The sequence below is a fragment of the Helobdella robusta genome (assembly GCF_000326865.2).
Source record: "Helobdella robusta unplaced genomic scaffold HELROscaffold_11, whole genome shotgun sequence".
NCBI classification, from domain to species: domain Eukaryota; kingdom Metazoa; phylum Annelida; class Clitellata; order Rhynchobdellida; family Glossiphoniidae; genus Helobdella; species Helobdella robusta.
This window is the reverse complement of record NW_008703617.1, coordinates 3,242,122-3,265,909: the sequence shown is the minus strand read 5'-3', so window position 1 is coordinate 3,265,909 and position 23,788 is coordinate 3,242,122. Positions and strand designations below refer to the sequence as shown.

The window sequence follows — 23,788 nt, the reverse complement described above, 5'->3', positions numbered from 1 at the left end:
CCACAGCTGCTGCAACAAAAGTCGCCTCAACTAATCCAACAGCAGCAACAACAGCCACACCAACTACAACAACATCAACAGCCAGCTCATTTAAAACATCAACAGCAACCTCAGCCACAACATTATCTACAGCCACAACAACTAACACAACATCAAAAGCTACATCAGCAACATCAACAACAATCTCAACAACATCAGCATTCTCAACAACTGTCGCAACATCAGCAACATATTTATGGACAGCAGCACAACCCACAACAAAGTGCTCTAAAGGTTGCTGACTTGCATGTTAGTCCTCAACAGTATCCATTTGATTTGCAACAACATATTCAACGACATGCACAGCAACCATCACAACATCAACAGCATTCACAGCAACCACAGTCTCAACAACATTCACAGCTACTACCACAAAATCAGCAGCAACAACTTCAGCAGCTGCAACAGTTAACACAACATCAACAACTGTCACCACCACAGCACCAGCAGCTCCAGCAACAACTATTTACATTCCAACCTGAGCATCAACCTTTACTATTTTCTCATCAAAATTTAGAAACTGAGCAAGAGTCCAAGTCAATTGAAGATGAATTTCTTTCGACATTCTTTGACTCAACCATCAACAAAGTTGTTGAAAATAATGAAATGCCTAATTTGAACTTTATAAATGCAAATATTCTTGACACAACACAGGAAGATGTGTTTAATTTGACATTCACAGATGCACCAGCTGCCACTAATCAGTTTAACTTGAAGCAAAATGTATCCAATTTGCATCAACATCAGCAACAAGACTTGACAACTGCGCAACTACTTAGAGCATCATTACAACAACAGCTGTCATTACTAACTACTTCAACAAATGATGAAAATTCACTTGAAAACAATCACACTGTCTCTTCTATTCAAAAATCTCAACAGCTTCAACAAAATCAACATCAGCAGCAAAATCAGCAGTCACAACAAACTCAACATTTACAACAGCAGCTATCACAACAGCAACGTTTGCAACAGCAACATCAGCTAGTGAAACAGCCAACATTCCAACAACAAAGAGACATCCAAGAACAGAAAATATCAGATTACGCCTTCAACTGTCTCACAGAATATGATTTCTGCGTCCTTGACCATTTTCAGGGCAGCCAGAAATCTTTGAACCTTCTCAACGAAGTACAGAAGATCATAAATAGTCAAAGATTTGAGGATGGTCGTCTGATGGCGTCCAATCAGGACTCATTATCGGTGCGAGGGGATAAAATATTTTGGCTAGGTGATCTCAACATGACTCCATGCATCATGCAGTTGATTCAGAAGATGGCTAGGATAATCTTTAAGTTTAACGAGAGGCTCTCAAATGTCTGCATCAGGAGTCATTCCAAGGTTGGTACTGTTGGTGCGGTACTGTTGCAACTGTTGGTACTGTAATTGACACATTATGTTACATAATGTAGTTTTACATTGCATCATGTAGCACTGTTTTATTTGAAAATAACAAGCAGCCGATGCTAGCTTGCTACCCTGGATCTGGCGCTGGATACATGCGACACGTCGACAACTCCAACCAAGATGGCCGACTAATCACGTGCCTCTACTACCTCAATAAAGATTGGAATGCCAAGGTCGATGATGATGATGATGGTGGTGATGATGATGATGATGATGATGTTGATAATGACGTTGATGACGATGATGTACTATGACATATATTTTTTGTTCTTCATGTGATAAGCATTACATGAATAAATTCTGAATGGTTATTTCACTGACTCGTTTGACGCATGTACACAGGTTGATGGAGGAATGTTGAGATTGCATCCATCCATTAAGCATGAAAAAGTAGATGTGGAACCTCTTCTAGATAGGTAGGTAGCAATTCTCTATACGATATATCTATCTTTTTTCATTCACATTTTTATTTTAAAATCGTCTAAAATAAATTCAGAATTGCAATTTAGCCTCATAAATCTCTTAAATCTAGTTGAATAGCTACTGTCAAATTTGAAAATTTTGTACTTTGATTTTAAGATTGATGTTCTTACAGGTACCAAATTTGGTACCTCTTCTACCTTTAGCTTTATATTGACGAGTTATTATATTTTAAATGTTTTTTTTTTCCTACAAGGTTATTGTTATTCTGGTCAGATTGTAGAAATCCCCACGAGGTTCTACCTTCATTTAAAAACAGGTTCGTATGAATCATAAACATTTTAATAATTTATATGTGTGCGTGTGTGTGCATGTATATATGAAATTAGGATAGAATGATCGATATATCATGATAATTTCAGATATGCTATCACAGTTTGGTACTTTGACACAGAAGAACGAGAGCAGGCCAAACTAAAGCTTCAAGGTTGTTGAAGTTTTGAATTTCCACATAATTTAGAAAAAATTATATCAAATAATTTGTTTTTATTTATGATAAAAAAGTCATTCAATGTTATAACTTCATTCATTCGCTCATAGCTTCAGTCATTATCTTTTAACCTAAATTCATTACCTTATATCTTTTCCGTACATGTTACCTTTTAATTTTAATATTACCTAATGTTATAAAAAGATTAAGAATTGCTGACTTGATAAACTTTTCATTTCAGATTCTCAGAGGGAGTCTTCTAAATATGTACTACCCAATCAGGCATATCTATGATCAAACCCATGAATGAGATTAACACGCCAAACGTCATGTGGTGTGATGTTTACTGACGCCAACTATACTGATTGTAGTTTTCTATGTGTCGTTGTGTAGGCCAAATGTAGAAATCTTTACTTCAAAATATCAATTTTTGAGGAAAAATTCTGTTTCCATTCATTGTTTCATATCACATCCAACACGTGCAGCCCTGCCTATTTTTACAATACTGTAATAGCTGATCATCGTTGACTACTTAAATATATCTGCGTGTTTACCTAAAAATAAGTTAAGGTGCTATTATGAACCTTTTCGAAATTGTTTGCTTATGTTTTGATTTGACTTGTCAAATAACTAATTTTTTAGTCAACATTATGTCAGTTGATGTCTGCCCAATTTAACTTTGTTTTGTCTAAACCTTTTTAGGAAATTATCATATAAATCGTCATTATTCATATCCTCCTATCTATTTATTTGTATATGTATATATGGGAATGTACATGTGTATATGCTTTATTTTTATATAATTTTGTAAATTTTTTGATCAAATGACAACAACAAGCCTTATGTAATTAATGACCATTAATTTTTTTATTAACTTCAATGTGCATGCGTATAATTTTTACTCTTCCTTGGCTTCCCTGGCTTTCGGATTATCAAAGAGTTTATTTCAAGATTTGGTTTAACGGAGTAATTTCTTGAACAATGCCACTGCTGAGTCAAACATTGCTCTCTGACAATTTCAGACTTACTTTTTGTACCGGACACAAACTTGGCTTTTGGTCGAAGGAATTTCTTCACAATGGGTCCTGGGACCTACCTACGTGATCTGCGTTGTCTTTTATCCAATTTCGTAGATGGTTTAAACATCATCTTTTTGCCCAAGCTTACGCTTGCTAATGATTTTTTTCCATTCATTGCATTGCCTTAGTAAAGTGCTACGCAATGTACTGCAATAATTGTTGCGCCTCTGTGATCTTTTTAAAGGGCGCTTACAAACACACCAATAATAATAATACTTAATTTTTACCTGTTTTTGTTTTGTTCATATCTTAATATGATTAATTTGATGTTATAAATTGACAGCATTCTTCATAAAATTTTTTGACCAGTGAAAATTTATGAGTTCCGCGTTTTTTTATTAGTTTTTTCATGCGGTTATATTAATCTTCAGTATTTTTTATTTTAATTATCATTATTTGTTATCTTTATAGGAGTAATTATGTTTCATAAAGTTGATAATTCACATTGTTCATTGAGAAAAGTTTTAAGAAAATTGTAAAAATTTCATTTTTTGCTGCTACTGCATTTTCGACATTTACTGATCAAGTTCAGAATTTTTTTCATTATGATTGTAAATATATCTTTTGTTGATCTGTTCAAGAAAATCTAATAAATTGAATGTTTCGTACATTACAAGATGAGAACTACCTAGCGTCACTTTTCTCATATTGTTTTCAGTACTTAGGACGTTCTTGATATAATTTCATGTTCTTACTGCGAAGTCACTCATTTCAAACAATTGTTTTATTGCATTAAATTACAAATTTTTATACCATCTAAGAAGGATTTATTGTAGAGCAATTTTTTACGTTGCAGTTTTTAGTTTATTAATTGGTTTCAACTACTGCATATAATGTTTACGACGCTAATTTTATTAAAATTTTGAGATGTGCTGTCAAAACACAACAACAACAACACACGTTTAGACGGCATTTTCCCCGAGATCGGGGGTTGCCGTTTGGCTACCTATGATGAAACCGAAATACCCCTCGACTCCATCCACATCTGTCACTCGCCTCAGTATCACGCAACCCCGCTTTCACCCTGTCCTTCTCCACCTGCTCTCTCCATCCCAATCGCGGATGTGCTGTCAAATAAATGTAAAAAAATGGTTATTAGGATAATATAACATAACTGGCTTTAAAATGGTTGGTAGATTAAGTTCTGTGTGAAAACCACCACCACCACCACTAAAGTGCTCTAGTATCACAGCTCTCCGAGTTTCATCTTGAAACTGTTGGCTGGTTTTAAAGTGCATACATTCAAATATAAATCTTCATTGCCAAAACGTAAACTCTTACACTCAAAAACGTAAATACATCAAATTTATGGAGAGAAAAATTGTTGTTTTTTTTCATTCATTAATTGTTTAAAAGAAATTCAATATGGTTATAAATGAAAAATGTAGATGCAATGTGGGGCAATGTTGATGTTGATGCAATGTGGGGCAGCCTATGACGGGTGTCCCATTTTGAAGTGAATCAAAATTTAAGAAGTTTGTAATGATGATAAAGCCATTGCGAGAAGAATGAAAACTATATTACAAGCTGGACACTGCCAATGCTGTGGCATTCATTAGCGTTTGTATAGGTGCATATGCACGCAAATACAACATAAAATTAAGAAACACCGTAATTTGCAACGTCAAGTGCTCAATATTTAACTAATTTAAATAATGACTATCTATGAGCGATATTAAGTTTGTTGTCTTTCCATTTGTTACGATTGCGTTTGACCTTGTTTTTTTTACTGTTTTCTGCGAAAATTTGTGAAAACGACCGATAAATTAATTTGATATATTGCAGTAATGGCTGACCAATCTGACCCGCAACTTCAACGGTTCATGGAGATCGAGGCCCACAAGCAGAGGTTTCAGCAGGTGGTGCATGTGATGACGGAAGATTGCTGGGATACCTGCATGTCCGGAACTCCGGGGTCCAAACTTGATAGGAAATCGGAGAACTGCATTGTCAACTGTGTTGAACGATTTATAGGTAGGTCTTTCTTTTAAATTTAAGTTTTCAAGTTTTAAGACTTTTATTGTAGAAACAAAACTTTTTAGCTTATTTTTCAAGTTTAATAATCTTTTTTAACTAATAGTAGTCTAGTGTTTAGACTTGGGTTTGTTTGAATAGATTTTAGAGTTTAGAAGAGAACTCAGGCTTTTAATTAAATGTTTTTATAAAATTCTTTTCATATAATAAATTAATACAGACACCAGTAATTTTATTTTGAATCGACTGGAGAAGGAAGGGGAGCATCACATTGCCAGGGAAACCTCAGATCTCTCTGATAGACAATCAGAATTTAAATGGAACTAACTAATTTTTTTTATATAGTTGTGTCGAAAACATGTGTCTGTTAAAAAACAATTTTGCACTTTTGGTTGTTTGGATTAAATAAAAGTTTATAAAGTTAAATGCCTAACATTATTCAATGAAACAAAGACATAAAAGAAACTACATTAATCTATTTACATCATAAAATGCATCTTAAAATGCAAAAATATTTACAGTGATTTTTAAATAAATTAGTTAAAATAGTTAAGGATTCATTTTTGCTTTATTGGCTTCAGCTTGCTGTTGGGATCGTGCCTCTTCCAACATTTGCTGTTGCTTTTTAAATTGTATCTCCGTGAATGTTGCCATTAAAACCTTGTTACTGGAAATGAATTTGCCACCACAATGGTCCACACAACTTGTCTATAAGTATAAGATGTAGTTTGAAATATAATAAACTAAAATTCTAATGATTGATCTAAGTGTTATTATATTATAATAATTATAAGAATGTAAAATACAAAATACCTCATCTGGAGTGAAACGAAACCCATTCATATTTGAAATACATTTACTAAAGCACAACTCTGTCACTTTGTTGTAGGTCTTACACATATCTTGCAACTAAGGGAATGCAATGACAATGAGTAATTAATAAAAACAGAATTTCAAATGCAAAACAAATTAAACTTTTATTAAAGTATAACTATTGAGTATTGAATTATTATAATTATTATTAAAATTTAAAATTATTTATCTACTCTATTCATTCTAATTCTGTGTAAATGTTAACTATGTATACTATGTTATTCCTTTAAAAAAAAACTAGTGATGACGACAAAAGAAATGCGAAACACGTGCTGACACGATTATTTATTTTAAAATTAATTAAATTAAAATTGATTAAATCACAACTTACTTAATTTTAATAAAATGAAAAAAAAACAAGAAGACATACACTGCTGATGCTTCTGTCATCTAGAGGAATTCCGTAACGAGACATTTTTATTTTTGAAAAATTAATTTATTTTTAAATATCAATCGCCTAACCGAACATATAAGTTAGTGTCACGATTTACCAAGCATGTTGTTATTGTTATGACTTTATGGAAAGCTCGATGTCAACAATTCGATAACGTTGAATTTTTTTGGTGTTTTATTAGGTAGAAACACCCGCAAACTAATAGACCGCGTAACTATTATAAAACCAATATAAAATTATTTTTATGAATTTTTTATGTGATAAAAATTAATAATTTTATTTAATGTATTAAAAATTAAATAAATGTTTTGTTAATTAATTTCTACCCATTGATATATATATATATATATATATATATATATCCATGCTTTTACGTTTTGTTACTATATTTCAAATTTCATTCTAAAAAGCTTCCATACTCCCATCACTGTCATCAATTTAACTTCAATTTGGCGCTTTCGTGTCACGTGGTTGATTTTTGCACTAGATTTTGTTTAGTTTTTGTTTTTAAATTAATTAAAGTTTAATTTTTTAGTTTAATGATTTAAGTTTGCAATTTTTATTAATTTGTAATAAATTGTGTTTTAATCAATTTTTTGTTTTTTAATTGATTGAAGAATTTTTTAATTTACTGGCAAATGAATTTCTCTTTTTAAATTCTAAGTTCAGTAAGAAATAAAAAAATTAAAAATACTAACAATATTGAAAGAAAACCTTTAAAATTTTGAATAGAAATAAATCGCGAAATGTTTCTCAAGAATGGATTGTCAAATTATTTAAAAGATGTGGTTAAAGATGGTCTAGATTGGCTGGATGAGTGCTTGAAATCTCATCAAAATCAAAAGTTAGTTTTTTTAGTTATTTTATTAGAATTTATATTTTAATTAATAATAAAATTATATCACCTATAATTATTTTTCTAGTTAATACGCTTGAAAAAATGAAATATTAATAAAAAATAACCTGAAAGTTAAATGAAAAATTTTCATAGATGTTCAGAAGACATAAAATCCAAAATCATATTGTTGACTCCCACAAAGAAGCCACAGACAAGAAATGAAGTGAGAAAAAGACAGCAACAGCTGGAATTGTTGATGAATGTTTCAGCTAGAGCAAATGACAAAACACCACCAAATTGCTTGCCAAAGAGTAAGAGAATAAAACTCAAAGAATCACCAGTTTATCTCAATGGTTCTAACATTCTCACTACTAAGAATACAAATTTGTGTGAGGCTTCATTTTTGGACTTTTTAAACTTTTTTCTATTAATTAAGAGTTATTTATAAAACATTTTTTATAGAATTGTCATTGAACTTTTAATCATAAAATTTATTTCAATTTGTTTGTTTACAGGTGCAGAAGAAAACACAGTTGAAAAAGATTCTAAGAAGGACCTTCTGCAGCAAAAGTTGCCAAAATGTCAGCCAAAAAATGTGACTAAAGATTGTGCTATCTTACTGTCACCTCTCAACAGCCAGCAGCAAAACAACAACAAAAGAAAAGTCGCGGAAACTAACAACAAAAATGTTAAAATTCGAAAGGTTGAGGTTGACATTATTGAAAATGTGGATGGTGTTGATGGTCACCATTTGAATGTTCTGAAAAATAAAACAAATGAAATAGATGGGACCAATAAACGATCAAAACAAGGCAGGAATATAGAAGCCAAAAAGCAGAAGGAAAAGGTAGTGATGAACCTTTCAATAATGAAAAACTCAACACCAAGGCAGAAACCCTTAACAAGAAATCAAGCAAGGAAAAAAGAACAACAACAACAGCAACAACTTCAGCAGCAACAACTTCAGCCGCAACAACCTCAGCAGGTAGAATATACAAAGCCCTCATCAACAAAGTCATCTAGACTGAGAACAACGAAAAATCTGCAGAAACAAAATTTGTTTAAACAAAATTATCAACGACAGCAACAAATTTCATTCCTTCATTCTACTCTGATTTCTGAATTTACTGGCAAAGATCTAGGTCTGTTATCATTTGCTCTGCTGTTGTTGTTGATGGTGCTCTTTCAAAATATTGTTACTAACATAATTTTTCTAACATGACTTTTTATGAAACTGATGCAATTTGAAATTTTTCTAACAGTCACCAAGAAGAAAGTCAGTTCAAAAAAGATGAGAGAACAGCATGTGAAGAGTAAGAAAACTAAAGGAACAGTAAAAGCAGTGAATGAAAATGAACAATTCAACTCCTCTTCATTGAAGGATTGTCAGGTTGTCATCAGCCCTATCAAGCATACTAAACTGATGGTGATGAAACAAGTTGTAGATGATGATATCAATGATAACAATGATGATAATGTATCTAGTATCAGTAAAAGGTCTAAACTAATCAAAAATAACTTCAATGAAAAGAATGTGAAACAGTCTAGAGTTAAATTGTTAGATGTTTTGAGGGAGGTCGAGGATAATAATGATACCATAGTTTGCTCTGGTGGCGGTTTTGGCATTGATGAGGATTGCTATCGGGCTAGCGACAATGATATTAACAAAAGTATCCACACTATCAATGGCAAAGCTAACCACAAACATTCTGTTGATGCCAGTTGCAAAGGTCCTACCAATGATCAACAAAATAATTTAAAAAAATGTAAGAAAAATATTAACCCAGGGTCCAAGAACAATAAGAAGAACAATAAAAAAATAGGCCCTCCTATGAATAATGACATTAATGCCGATCATTCTGAATGTGAAGCAGAAGTTGTGTATGTTGTCGATAAATGTGTTTTTGTCGATATGGGAGATGACACTCTTGTTGATCGGGAGAGTGCTTACTTTGATGCAGCTGATAATATTGATAATAATAATAGCCCACTTTGCAGTAAAAAGACCTGTCAAAATGCTGACATACCTAATGATAATATAGATAATAATAACGGTGGTGATATGAGTGATCGTACAAATGAGGTAAAATCGGACATGGCTGCTGTTGCAAAAGATGAGGATGATAAAAACGAAGATGTTGCTACAGCTTGCGACAATGATGAAATTGTCATTGAAATAGATTGCCCCACTGATGATGATGGTGGTGATGGTGGTATGGGAGGGAATGAGAAAGTGAACGATGTACAATCTTTCCTAGATGTGATTGGCAACATCAATAAACAAGTTGTTGACAGTGAAAAAGTCAGTGATAAAATCGATGATGAAGATGATGAGGTGGACGATGAAGATGAGATTGGCAGCAGTCACCAGGATATCAGTGTTAACATCAATAAATTTGTTGTAAGCAATGAAAACGTTGAAGATTATTTTGTGAAAAATGATAACATTAATGCTACAGATGATAGTAACATTATTGTTAACACTGACAGCGGTGATAACAGAAGTGCTAACGATACATTCACAGATGAAAATGTTAATCATGTCAACAACAACAAGGAAGACAGTCAGGTAATTTATTCCTACAGTGCGACTACAGATACTCCCTCGTCAGCTGCTACAAACATGTCTTCATATACAACAACATCATTTAAAAATAATGCCAGCGTTCCTGTCGTCAGTAATTTGACTATGACCTCTCCAAACTACTCGACGTCGAGTCACAGTAATGTTAACAGGTGATTCATTCATTGTACTTTCATGATTATTTGTAACGATTTTCATCCGAACATGAACATGATGTGATATGAGATGCTAGGCTTATGGATGTGTTACATATTTCTTTTTTGTAGAACCAAATCCGTTGAAAATAATAATTTTTTTATGCATTTCCAAAAATAATTTTTATCAAAAGAAGTTCAGTTGTATGTCTTTAATTGGACTACCTTGCTATTGTGTATTTCTGTTATAAAGTATTTTTATATATTTTTTTTCTTTTGCTATCTGATTCATATAATATAAATAATGCTCTAAAACATGGATTATAACTACATTAATAAGTTGTATTAAAAAAATTTTTCAAGTTACGACATGACACCATCAAGAAAAATCTACCAAAAGTCCACAGAGACTAATTACAACATCAACGACCTCTCTTCAGATGACAGTTCAGATGACGAGGAGAACCCCAGAAAAACTATCCCATCATGGGCCAAAGGTCAAACAATTTTATATTTAATATGTACTATTTAAATTACTACGTCCTACCTCGGGAAATCGGGTCTCTGGACGCATAATGAAGATTGATTGATTGATTGATTGATTTAAATTACTATTAAATAGTTGACAAAAAGAATTTATAGTTTAATAATGTGGAGATGCGAAAACTGAATATTTTCAATGATGAAGATTTACTGCAGCACTTATTGTTTTTAACTCTATTTTAAAAGTTATTGGCTAACTACTTAAAATTTATGACTAATTTTTTGGCTTATTGTCAAATATTAAACCCATTGTTACATATATTTATTTTTCTAATGAGTAAACCATTCAACTTAAAAATCGTATGTACATGAACATGTATATCTGCTTTGCAGGGCGAGAACTTCAGAAACTCATTGAAGCAACAAACTGCGTTCCATTTGATCAGGCCTGTGACTACTTCTCAACAGATTTCTGCCCCGACCTTGCCCAAATATTTCCCAAATCACGCAAGGTCCCAAGGTTAAAGAGGACAAGTTCAGCTCATTGGGACACTCCACCATACAAACGAATCTGTTATAATAATAATAGTAATAGCAATTGATTCAATTCGAAATAAAACAATTCTTTTTACATTCTACGAAATTTATTTAATTTGTAATATAAGCCAGCTTTAAATTAGGCATCGTTGTCTTTCTGTAACTTATATATGGTAGTATGTTTTAAAATTTGTAATAAAAATTGTCGAAGAAATTATGCATTGGATTGATTAATCACTTTGCCTTCATTTTTTGTATCAATAAATATGTTCCATTTAGCTATATATTTGCTGGTTTACGATTCGCTAAATTATTTGAAATATCCTAAATACTGTTCAATTCGTGTGCTAAGTAAGCTTATTGTATTTTTTGTTCGAACGTGTAACGTTGACGTTTCATAATTAACACGTTCTATAAATGGCTTTTAATGGTGCCTAGTTGCCCCGACCATATTAATTAATCAATTAATGACTAGTTAATTAATTACCTAGTCATGGCCATGTCATGCAATAATCAGATTTAAACTTATTAGGATTAAGAATGTCTGTCCCACAGATGTCGGCACGACACTGACCACAAGAGGAAAGGTCGCTTCATTTTCTGTGGCTTCGATCTCATCAACAAGTGGCGGTCAAATGTTAACCACGTAACAGTCAACTATGGCATGATTGTTGATTTTTTTTGATCTGCGCGAACCTGATTTCTGCTAGCTAATAAAGCAATCGCATGGTTTTATTTGAGGTGTTTTTTACCATCAACATTTTTTTAATGACATATTTTGCTCACATTTTAACAAGTTGTAAACAAAAAAATTTTGAAGCATATTTTGTAATTTTAAAATTACGTGAATAATCGGTCTTACAAGCCCGTGCGAATGAGGCGAATGATTTGTATTTATCGTTTTGTTTACATCTAGGCAACTCTATCACGTGATTAAGACACCTGTGGTGAACGAAATAAATAACATAAGCGATCAGCTGTGTACGAGCCTGTCAAGATTAACGAGGCCTGAAACTAGTACAACGAGTTTATTTAAAGTTTAGAAAATGTCACTGCAGAATGAAATGAATAAACTATTTTCCTCCTTTATTTTTTAGTTCGATTTTAATATGGATTTGTATATTTTTCCTGTCTTTCTAATTTTCCTGGCAAAGCAATTTATTGCAAATGCTGAAGGAAGTCCTCACCACAGTAGCAAAACCAACGTGATAATTTTTATAGTTGATGACTTAGGTTACGGGGATCTTGGTGCTTTTGGCAATGACACTATTAAAACACCAAACATAGACAAGATAGCTGCCGAAGGTGCCACATTGGTGCACCATCTGGCAGCTGACAGTCTGTGCACACCTAGTAGGGCAGCTCTTCTAACTGGAAGATATCCCATCAGATCTGGTCGGTTTTTTATTAATAACGTTCTGTGCACATTTTTTATTATAATTTTTACCATTGTATGCATTGCATTTTCTCATATTTATTCATATTCATTCTAAGAATGCATAAGACATCACTCACTGTATTTCATACAACCTAGGCATGGCATGTCACAATGATGCATTCCCTGTGATCATCTTTAGTTCAAGCTCCGGAGGACTTACTCAAAATGAAACTACCATTGCCAGATTAGCAAAACATTATAACTACTCTACTGGATTTTTTGGTCTGTGCTTTTTAAGTACATTGTTGAAATATTTATGGTTATAAAGTTATAAACTAAAAAGTTTGTTGCGTTTTGAAAATGTCACCAGGAAAATGGCATCTGGGATTGAGTTGCAACGATGCCCACGACTTCTGTCACCATCCCATGAAACATGGATTTGACACGTTTTATGGATTTCCTATGACTAACATGGCTGACTATGGCCCTGAAGGTGGTGGATTGTGGGGTTACTCAGCCATATCCGGTAGACGGAGTTTTACTTTGAAATTATTCTTCAGAACCTTTCTAACATCAGTAATCATCAGCTACTTCCTGCTCAAGAGAAGGTTGATTAAAAGAAGAACAATAATAGTATTAAATCTGATGTTGCATGTACCGTTTTTGTATATGATTTGGCACATTTGCAACATGAAACTCATCAACAGCATGGTAATGAAAGATTACACCGTCATTGAACAACCAGTAAGATTTGGTAGTCTAACTAAACGTCTGGTGGATCAAAGTGTCAGTTTTATTGAACAGAAAGTTCAGAATAATGAACCATTTTTCACTGTGATTAGTTGGTTTCAAGTGGGTAAAAAATCAAATTTTCCAAGAGACACTGTCGTTATTATATTAATGTTTAGCTCGTTCATGTTTCAGTTTTCTTGTAAACATTCTCATAACCAATATTTTTAACATTTATGATTGTTTCTTACACTCATCGTTATTGTTTTATTGAAAACAGGTTCACACTTATTTGAACACTTCAAATAACTTCCAAAATCATTCTGCTTTCGGGCAGTACGGCGACAACGTGGAGGAAATGGATTGGGGAGTTGGTGCTGTCATGGAAGCGCTTGAGAGGTTGAAAATCAGTGAAAATACCTTCGTATATTTGACCTCTGACAATGGAGGGTTGACCTCGGAAACTGGTCCAGGAGGTGGCTGTCATGGGGGATACAATGGCATTCTCAGAGGTTGTCAGAAATTTCTTTCATTCAATTTTTTATCTTTCTTGCAATTAGCATGATATTTCTCACTTTTAGAAAAATCTCGCCCAATCTTTTATTTATATTTCTCAAATAATTCGAAAAGTTTTTCTAGAGAGGTGTGAATAACAATGATTCAGGATGTAAAGGCCAGTCAGTGATGGACGGCGGTATCAGAGTACCAGCTGTGGCCAGATGGAAAAACAAAATTCAACCAAACACGATCATCAGCACACCCACAAGCTTGATGGATATTTTGCCTACTATAACTGAGTCAATATTCAAAAGAGAAGCTCGAGAAATTGAGCTGAAACAGAAAACCAATGATATCTACAGTGAGTTGATTCTAGATGGAAAAAATATTGAGCCACTCTTAACAGGATCTTCAGTGCATTCTCCACATAAATTTTTATTTCATTACTGCTGTCAAGAGATCCAAGCAGTCAGATACATTCCAGATGGCAATTGTTAGACTATTTCTAGTTTCTTCAAAATAAATCATTTTTTATCTGTCAACAATAATCTGTAATACATTTATAGCGTGTATTAATTTAATTTAAAAATATAAAAGTCACACTTAATATTTTTTTGTTTCTTACATTTTTAGCGTCGGATGTATACAAGGTGTATTATGCAACGCCTAAAATTCATAATGATATCTGTCCTTGCTCTGATGACTACGTGATAAGACATTCACCTCCATTGGTCATGAACATTGGTCGGGATGCCTCTGAAATGACAGGAGAAGTACTAAGAGATGATCCTCTCTATGAAGAAATTCTCAAACTGGTTGCTAAAGCTATAAAAGATCATGAGGAGAGCTTGAAGAAAGCTGGTGGAAGGAGAGAGAGTAAGATGAACCTCATTAACATGCTACCCAGATTCTGGCTACAGTTATGTTGCAATTTTCCTTCCTGTGATTGCACTGAACAAGACTTGTAATATTAGTATTCACTCTTTGGGAATAATAAAGCTGATTTCATAAATGGTGCTACAAATAGTTCATTTATTGATTTATACAATATTTCATTTGATATTATCGTTGATTTTTATAAATTTCTCTGCTTGTTGCATGCAGTGAAAAATAAATGAGCGACTTTGAAGGGGAAAGTGTGAGAGAGTTTAATACTTCTTGAAGTACATTTTTAAGCATATTTCAAGAAATATATTGTCCTTCAAATGATTACTTAATTTTTATTAGCATTTGAAAACAAATAAATAAAACAGAGTCATTATTCAAGTTTTCTTTGTTGTTTGTTGATATCTACTTAAAGCTTTATTGACAATTTCAGAAGGTAATCGTCCTGACTCTTTTATTTCTTCAATTTCTATCTGCTTCTTGTTTTCCATCTTTCCCTGTTATTTTTATGTCAGTATAAATTTAATTTCAAATGACCAAAATTATGGTGACAGAAAAAAATGCAATTGATAAATTGTCTATCTAACCTTTTGTTCATTGCTACATGCAATAAATGCTTCAATTTCTTTTGAGCATCTTGACTCATCAAATTCTTTTTTTTTCATGCATGCCAACATGAGTGACATTTCTTGCAAACATGGTGTCTCTGAAGTGTGTATATAAGTGTATAGTTATAATACTATAATACCAATAGTTCATGTATTTTTCAATGAAAAATTTTGAATGTTTAAAAAAGCTTTCAGAAAGTTTCTCGAATTGATAGATAAATCTACTAATGCAATACTAGCTAATGGAATCCTAATGTTAACCATATTAAATGTTTTTTTTAGTTTTCAATAAATCTAAACACTCAATTACTATTCCTCCTATTATCTTACCTGATTCTAAAACTCTTGATGTCTCTCATAAGTTTCGTAGTCTAGGTTTTATCTTTGATTCTACTATGTCTCTCTCTTCTCAGATTAATAGTGTTGCTAGAAGTTCTTACTTTCATCTACGTAGAATAAAAAAACTTTTGCCTTTTCTTGATGATCCTACTCTTCTCCTTCTTGTTACTTCGTTAGTCTTATCTAGGATTGATTATTGTAACTCGCTCTACTATGGTCTTCCTGACTCTATACTCTATCCTTTAAGTAAAGCTTTTAACTCTGCTGCTCGTCTAGTTGCTCGTGCCCCTTTCTTTTCTCATATATCTCCCTATCTTGTTCTCTTGCACTGGCTACCTATAAAATATAGAATAATTTTTAAAATTTACACGTTCATGTATAAGTCTCAATCTAAATTATTTCCTAAGTATTTATCAGATATATTAATTGAACCTAAACGCCCCGGTTTACGATCGTCTTCTTCTTCTCGCTTTTTCTTAACTCATGTTAAACACTCTTTTGCCAAATCTGCTTTTGCTTTTTCTGGTCCTTTTCTCTGGAACTCTCTACCTATTTCTCTGACTAGTTCTCCATCACTTGTGAAGTTCAGAGCGGATCTCAAGACCCATCTGTTTTCAAAATTCATTGAGGAGCGCTGTTGAACATCGCGGAAATAGCGTTTTATAAACTAATTGATTGATTGATTGAAATGTTAAATTAAAAAATTTTTAGTATAATTTTTAATAAATTCAGAGTTATGAAAATCTCGAAAATAATGAATAGTTAATTAACAATGGGCAGAAATAGTTCCTGTAAGACGTAAGTGTAAATAAATTGAAATTAGTAATCTTTGCAATAAAATTATCAAGTTTAATAAATAAGCCAGATGACTCTAAGATTATCAAATCACCATAATTTTTTTAATTATTTCACTAACAACGGTACCGACTTCGTTGCTTTTCCCCTCTGCCGGATACACGGTCTCTCAGGACGGCCGGCAGCATTTGTTTGTACGGATAATTAGGGTAATGGGGAGATTTTTTTTTCATCGGAGTGACATCTATCGCACCTAACTTGAATAAATTGCTTGTTAATCGAGGCATGGTTTCAGTATAGACAATCTATACCTATAGTATAGTGATAGTCTGTATTCTGAGGAGGAACTTTTACCCAGTGCTTCTTTATTATCGCTTATTTTTGTTTACCAGAGATTTGGTATCGTATGGGTATGATGAGCACATATAATTAGAATAAATATAACGGCCTTCGCTCATTTTTGACGGTCGAACAAGGAGCTTACTTTCGGAGAGAAATTGGAGGGGGATTTTTTATCGCCCAAGTCAAAAGTTACGATCGTATATTTACTAATTTCGGAATATTGCTTTTATTTAAAATTTCAAAATGTTTTAAAAGGTGATACTAGATGCTGTTTTAGGATAGATATTGCTGTATGACGGTTAAGTATCTTTTTGCATTTTAAATAAAAAAAATTTTTTGTGAACCACCAACAACACTTTTAGTTTTAACTTTTAACTCATTAACTAGTGTAAAACAACACTAAACGACGACTAATTAGTAATTAAATTACTAAACTCTAATAATTAAGCTAAAACTAAACTTTACTGATTCTAATTACTAATTGAAGTAAATAACAGATAACGCTAACGAACATTAACAGATTAGACTACTAGAAACTACCAACCACTACACTACTAGATACTACTACTACACTAACAACTAACAGCACTTGTTCCTAAGATCCTAAATTCTATTGCTTGATTGGTTTTAAAATTTTTATTTACAATGCTTAGGTCTGGGAATAAAAAATAAATTATACTAAATTAAATAAATATATTAAACAACTTATCAATCAATTTTATAAAATAAACAATTTTGTAATTTGTTCAATTCAAGCTTCAAACTCCCCAAACTAACTTGCAATTTAATTAAAATTTATTAATTATGAGTGATTCAAACTAAATTTTTTTCATTTAATGTTTTACAAAATTTTCCTCATTCTTAAATTGTAGTACATGTTGTTATTAAATTTATTAAAGATAATGTGTGATTCCAGTGATTCATCAATCCATGACTTGTTAGATCATGATCATTCAGTTTTAAAGAATCCCCATCACCATAACCAATGAGGTTTGTAAAAATTGTACTTTTAATTTATTATATTTTATGCACTTAGAATGTTGTGTTATTAATTGTTAATACCTCGGGAAACCGGGTCTCTGGACGCAAAATGAAGATTGATTGATTAATTATTATCATTAATTTATTAAATGCTGTGCATACCTATGGCAAGTAAATAAAATAATTAAGCACAGAAATAGCCACAATCAAATTAATTTATATAGGCATGAGTATAATTTGGATAATAATAATTAAAAATATCGGTATCATTGAAAATGGATAGTCATAAATAAAAAAATAAATCATAAATTGCTAAAAATAATAGTTCCAGTAAGATTTTGCCTTACACCTACATTTTTTTTTCATTTTTATATTATAATAAATGTTTGTTATCAAATATATCAAGGATTGATTTCTCAATCCATGACTAGATTGAATGTCATGACCCTACAGTTCCAGAGTATCCCCATCACCATTAGTCAATAAGGTTTGTAGAAATCACCACAGGCATACCATCAATGTTTTGTAGCCACCTTTTAATGTAGTGTTAATAAAATAACATTGAGAATAGTTATTTAAAACAATCTTATTAAAATTATTGAACAGGTATGACAAGATCACTTTCTTAATGTCCTAGTGTGAGGAAGATGTAAGCCATTTGTCCAAAGATAATCATATGCCTTATGCCCATACAAATGCAGTGTCAACGCGAATGATTTTTGATCAGAGTCATATGTTCTAATTTTTTTAAACTTTTCCAGAAATTTTTCTGTTAATTTATTTGTTACATTAAATACTTGATGTGTATTTCATATAAAAACTTGATTATGCCAATTTAGTTAACTTGTTAAGCATTAATATAAAATTGACTCTACTTGTAATGGTGATTGGTATGATGATGATGATCCCAGTCCTAAACAGGGTTTATTATTCACAATGTCATTATGCCCTTTCTAAGTTTTAATAAAATACATGGAATATTGGTGAATGCATTTTATATTTTTTGGATAAATAATGTTGCAATGTACAATGAAGATGTGAATTGCTTCCTTGTGTAACTGATGGCATATAAATATAACTAACTTGAAAACATGGAAATGCTTTCTTCAGCATTACCTTCCTATCTCCATCATAACCCTTATAATCTTTATTACAGAAATGGTCACTGCATTTTCTTGCATTTTTTGATGGAAGCCATTTGAAATCATTTATTTCCTGTCTGATGCACTTAATCCAATCGTTTTGCATTATTACATTTTGAGGAAATCTGAAATTTTATAAACTGTTACAGAAACTTGTGCATTTCTTAAGTATTGCTTTTAATAATAAAATGGTAATCCATGATAGCATTATAAATTATAATAGTCTATAAAATAAAATATATCTAATTGTAAAACAAAATAGTTCTATTCAACGAGTATAGGGATATTGTTACATTTATTTTAGTGTGAAGTTAATTTGAAAATAAACCTGTGAAAAAATGCATCAAAAATTTTCTCATTTCTATTTATTATTAATGCAATTTTTAATGCAACAGGTAGGCATGTTTGTGTATAGCTACGAAAATGAAAATTTACTTAAAAACTAAATTATTGTATCTGACACGAAAATTAGTACAGAAACAAAAACGAAAGAATAAATGACAATATAAAAATTTAAACATTGATTGAAAGAGTTTATTCTAATTATATGGTATGGGCAATTCGTTGCGAAATCGTTGGAGGAAATGGTGTCAACAGTAGTTATTTTACTGCATGGTAGTTAATCAGCCGGTATGAAGGTTATATTCAATTCCTATCAAATAAATTTGACAAAATATACACAGGCAGAACTAAATAAAGAAATAGATAGATATATACATGTAGTTATAATACATTTATAATGTTGTATTTACACATTCAAATTGTACAATTGTGTTATGGTGTAGTCTCAAATTATTTTGAATTCTCTCAGAAAATTTTAAACGTTTTACTACACTATATATACTAGTTATTTTTATCAACAATTTAAAAATTTTATCAATAATTAAAAAAAAATTTCAAATTGATTTCATTGCGATATCACTAATGATTTTAGTGACCTGACTGATTAAAAAGCATCAAAGAAAGTTAAAATAGGATGGAGAATTTGTTATATTGGGATATTCGTTTAAAAAGCGAGCAAAATTTTAATATAAAAGCGCTTATAAATCTATGCATATTGGCTCAGCTTGGCTTGGCTCGGCTTGGCTCGGCGTGGAATCGGATGTTAAGCAAGGTGTGGTCTTTTTGAATTCTCCCCGAAAAATTTGAACTGCGTGCGTACATATATATTAATGGCTACTGTTGTTTTACTGAGTTATATAGAGTTATATAGAGTTATATAGAGTTATATAGAGTTATATAGAGTTATATAGAGTTATATAGAGTTATATAGAGTTATATAGAGTTATATAGAGTTATATAGAGTTATATAGAGTTATATAGAGTTATATAGAGTTATATAGAGTTATATTGAGTTATATTGAGTTATATAGAGTTATATAGAGTTATATAGAGTTATATAGAGTTATATAGAGTTATATAGAGTTATATAGAGTTATATAGAGTTATATAGAGTTATATAGAGTTATATAGAGTTATATAGAGTTATATAGAGTTATATAGAGTTATATAGAGTTATATAGAGTTATATAGAGTTATATAGAGTTATATAGAGCATAAATCCTATATAGATACCTTTTTTGAGGTTCTTTCCTTTGCCGACCGGTCGGCTTCTTTGCGTTTCTCTATTTTCATTTTAATTAATTAAATAAATAAGATTTTTTCCATTTAGGTTCATTCAGGTTCATTCATTCAGGTTGAAGCTTCCAGAGGAGTTTATCGTGGACGATCAGAATGGTTGTGATGTCACGCTTCGTTCGTTCATTCGGTGGCAAAGAATGCACGCCCTGCTGGAGTACGTTTTACGGTTTCTTTGCGTTTCTTTTTTTGCCAGTTGTCTGGCTTTTCCGGCGGAATTCACCGCGGCTCGTTTTATTATTTTAATTTAAATTAGTCAAATAAGATTTTTCCATTTCATCCATTTTATTCAGGTTGAAGCTTCCAAAGGAATTCATCGTGGAAGATGTCAGGCTACGTTCGTTCATTCAGTGGCAAAGAAGATACGCCTGGCTGGGATACGTTTTATTCTTTTTTCTCTGTTTTTCTCTGTAATTTAACATTAAGTAAGAATGCTCACACGCACACGCACATACACACAATTACATTAAGTAGCTATATAGGTAGGTTAGATAGGCATAATTTTAATTGTAGGTAGGATAGATAGGAAGCATCCAACACTAATGTAGTTGAATAGGTAGGCAGCGTAATTTTATCTCTTCTATTTTTTCTCGCACCCACATTGCACGCATCAGCGTATTATACACACACACACAAATGCATACATAAACACATATTAGTATTTGAGCGTTATTTTATTTTCATTACACATTCTAATTTATTATTACTAAGGTTGAGAGTAATTTAATTTCATAGGTAGTTAAAAGCAATAATTTAATTCTAGGAACAATCTTGTAATTTAAATTAAATAAACGCTTTAAGTGTATCGAGAGGTAAGTTAGTTATTAAGTTTTACATTATTATTAGGTTGGAGCCCAAGGCATTACGTAGGTGGTGGGGTGGGTGCCGAAAGGCCAATGAATTGGGCTCTTGAGTTTTGTAATTTTAGGTAAGCTAGGACCATAATGTAATGAATAGGTAAGTTAAGGCTACGTTGTAACACATACTCATTAATAGATTTAGGGTTTAAGTTTTATATTATTATTACTAAGTTGGAGCCCAAGGCATTACGTAGGTGGTGGGGTGGGTGCCGATTGGCCAATGAATTGGGCTCTTGAGTTTTGTAATTTTTAGGTAAGCTAGGGCTTAATTGTAATGAATAGGTAAGTTGAGGGTACGATAGCCGATAGACTTTGAATTTCAAAATCCCTTGTCAGAGGTAAGCCTTGGTGGCCAGTGGTGAACCGGCAATGGTTTACTATCCGGACGGCAATGGTTTACTATCTGCACGGTAATGATTTACTATGCGGCACGGCCATAGTCTACTACCCGCACGGCATCCGGACGGCAAATGGTTTACTATCCGCACGGCAATAGTCTACTATCCGCACGGCAATGGTTTACTATCCGGTGCCCTGGCTGTCGGTGAGCCTCTGTGCAAGGATGGAGAATGAAGGGGGACTTTCGACTATCGTACCATTAATAATTTAATATAAATTAGCTAAAGTAATTAAATAGGTAGATAGGATTATTTTTATTAAGCAATTTGAGATGCAGGCACCGCTAAGCTTTCTGATGAGAATCTTCTGTTTATCTTTCTCCATCAACACGGGCTGTGTTTCAACAACAATCTCGAGGAGGACTGGCACCAGTTTTGGAAGACAACGTAGGAACCGGAAAGCATTCAACATTCTGCCTTTGTCGAATGGACGACGGTAAGTTTTTTTTTTACATTTTAATCTCTTTATTATTTTCAGTTATTATTTATTTGCCATTATTTTCATTTTTTAATTTTTTGCTTCTAAGATTCAAACATTTAGTTACTGCTACGCTAATAAAAAATTGTCTACAGAATGATGAGAGGTGGGCAGTGGTGGGAGTCAGCAGTATATACATTAAACGTTTTAGATGGTGGTCTCATGATGATTTACATATGATGATGGTGGTGTAGGAAGAATCAGCTCGTTGGCTGTTCGACTGACACTCTGAAGTTCGGATGGTATTTTGTGTGCCGACCAGATGGTGGTGGTCGGTGCAATGGAAAGTACAGTAACGACGATTTTTGAAGTAAGGTTTAGTTTCGTTTTTTATTTTTCTCATTCGTTCATTTTATCACTCAACCTTTTAAATTATTCTTTTATTAATTGATTCGTTAATTCATTCTATTCATTAATTGAATCATTGATTTATTAATTCATTCATTCACTCATTCATTCAACCAATTATTCAATCATTCAGTTAATCATTTATTCAATCGTTCCTTTGTTCCTTGATTTACTAACACGCTATTAAAAAAATGTCTACAGAATGATGAGAGGCGGGCTGTGGTGGGCATCAGCACGTTTCAGATGGAGGTCTCATGATGATCGTTCCGATGACAATTCGAAGATAACAACAACGACGATTTTTAAAGTATGATTTAGTTTCTTTTTTTTATTTTTCTCATTCATTCATTCATTTTATCACTATCTTTCAAATTATTCCTCAGTTACTTTATTCATTGATTCATTCTATTCATTCATTAAATCATTGGTTGATTAATTAATTAGTTAATTTATCCATTCAACCAATCGTTCAATCATTCAGTTAATCATTTATTCGTTCGTTCCTTTGTTTCTTGATTTACTACTTCGCTAATTAACAAAAACTTGTCTACAGAATTATGAGAGGTGGGCTGTGGTGGGCGTCAGCACGTTTCAGATGGTGGTCTCATGATGATCGTTCCGATGACAAATCGATGATAATGTTAAAGGTAAATTTGTTTTTGTCTCATTGTACCTTTGAAAGTACTCGAATTTGAACAAAGATTGAGTGTTATCTCAAAAAGATAAGTTGCCTATTTTTTCCAATTGCTTGTTTTTTATTTCAGTGAATTTTTTTTTTCAATTTATTTTTCAGTATCCGGTCAAATTCATTCCATCGATGCGTGTCAGATGATGGTCGGTGCAATGGAGGTTCGTCGGTAGTGAGTGAAGTTTCTGGAGTGCGCCTTTTACATACACACACATCAATACAACACATACATACACAACATCCATTCATTCGGTGTCGTTGTTGCTATGTTTCTCTTCAACTTTATATTTTCTTTACCGTGAACCGGACTTTAATTTAATTCATAGGTAAGTTAGGGACTGAGATGAGTTAAACAATTGTAGGTAGGCTAGGGCTTAACATTAGTTAAAAAGCTTCAAGTAAAATAAAAACGCTAAAATATGTTAAATA

The 23,788-nt window shown here is 32.3% G+C and overlaps 5 protein-coding genes across 5 annotated transcripts; 4 read left to right on the top strand and 1 right to left on the bottom strand.

Annotated features, from left to right (window-relative positions):
- Window positions 1-645: 645 nt before the first annotated feature.
- HELRODRAFT_72205 (hypothetical protein) lies at window positions 646-2,361 on the top strand (the record flags this gene model as incomplete). The annotated part of the gene is made up of 5 exons (XM_009012925.1): window positions 646-1,380; window positions 1,500-1,619; window positions 1,789-1,862; window positions 2,123-2,185; window positions 2,289-2,361. 5 exons carry the CDS (start codon window positions 646-648, stop codon window positions 2,359-2,361), a joined length of 1,065 nt encoding a protein of 354 aa, XP_009011173.1.
- Window positions 2,362-5,234: 2,873 nt separating this feature from the next.
- On the top strand, window positions 5,235-5,664 carry HELRODRAFT_147791 (hypothetical protein; the record flags this gene model as incomplete). Its single annotated transcript, XM_009012924.1, has 2 exons — window positions 5,235-5,409; window positions 5,630-5,664. Coding segments are annotated over 2 exons (210 nt in total), but the record flags the coding sequence as incomplete, so codon positions are not given.
- Window positions 5,665-5,958: 294 nt separating this feature from the next.
- On the bottom strand, window positions 5,959-6,318 carry HELRODRAFT_72628 (hypothetical protein; the record flags this gene model as incomplete). The annotated part of the gene is made up of 2 exons (XM_009012923.1): window positions 5,959-6,117; window positions 6,223-6,318. Coding segments are annotated over 2 exons (255 nt in total), but the record flags the coding sequence as incomplete, so codon positions are not given.
- Window positions 6,319-7,422: 1,104 nt separating this feature from the next.
- HELRODRAFT_190231 (hypothetical protein) lies at window positions 7,423-10,254 on the top strand (the record flags this gene model as incomplete). Its single annotated transcript, XM_009012922.1, has 4 exons — window positions 7,423-7,520; window positions 7,668-7,825; window positions 8,030-8,656; window positions 8,777-10,254. The coding sequence occupies 4 exons, from the start codon at window positions 7,423-7,425 to the stop codon at window positions 10,252-10,254; spliced, it is 2,361 nt and encodes a 786-aa protein (XP_009011170.1).
- A 2,029-nt stretch (window positions 10,255-12,283) lies between these two features.
- Window positions 12,284-14,407, top strand: HELRODRAFT_97107 (hypothetical protein). Its single transcript, XM_009012921.1, has 5 exons — window positions 12,284-12,647; window positions 12,787-12,912; window positions 13,001-13,482; window positions 13,640-13,871; window positions 14,024-14,407. The coding sequence occupies exons 1-5, from the start codon at window positions 12,362-12,364 to the stop codon at window positions 14,353-14,355; spliced, it is 1,458 nt and encodes a 485-aa protein (XP_009011169.1). The 5' UTR covers window positions 12,284-12,361; the 3' UTR covers window positions 14,356-14,407.
- The last annotated feature ends 9,381 nt before the right edge of the window (window positions 14,408-23,788 follow it).